Source organism: Gavialis gangeticus, unplaced genomic scaffold, assembly GCF_001723915.1.
Source record: "Gavialis gangeticus isolate Ggan-Ray unplaced genomic scaffold, GavGan_comp1, whole genome shotgun sequence".
Classification (NCBI taxonomy): Eukaryota; Metazoa; Chordata; order Crocodylia; family Gavialidae; genus Gavialis; species Gavialis gangeticus.
The window spans coordinates 25721209-25721583 of NW_017728993.1; the positions used below are offsets into that span (position 1 = coordinate 25721209).

The 375-nt window shown below is 76.5% G+C and overlaps 1 protein-coding gene across 1 annotated transcript in view; it reads right to left on the bottom strand.

Annotated features, from left to right (window-relative positions):
- Window positions 1-375, bottom strand: part of HPDL (4-hydroxyphenylpyruvate dioxygenase like) — an 8968-nt gene that overhangs the window by 1085 nt on the left and 7508 nt on the right. Inside the window, exon 2 of the mRNA XM_019528373.1 lies at window positions 68-96. Coding sequence (XP_019383918.1) covers window positions 68-96 — 29 coding nt within the window. The remainder of the gene's footprint in view (window positions 1-67; window positions 97-375) is intronic.

Genomic DNA, 375 nt, shown 5'->3' on the forward strand with positions numbered 1-375 from the left:
CCCGGCGGGGGCTGCCGCTGAGCAGGCGCCGGCCACGTGGGCCCGGAGGACGGGGCTGCCTCCCCCCTCTCGTTGACCACGAAGACGGCCGCGCCTCTGCGGACGGCCAGCTGCCGGGCGCGCGCCGTCTCCCGCACGGCCACGGGGCGGAAGCGAAACTTGGTCACCAGGTCGCTGGCCAGGCCCTGCCCGCGGGGCACGTGGAAGGCGACGTGGCACAGGCGGCTCACGGACGCGGCCATGCCGCGGGCTGCGGTCTGCCGGGAGGGAGAGAGAGGGGAGTCAGCGCCGGGGAGGCTGCGCGGGTTCCCCCGCCCTGGGCTCCTGTGGGACGAGGAGCAGCCCGGCTTGCTAAAAGCGCGAAGCAGGCGGGGG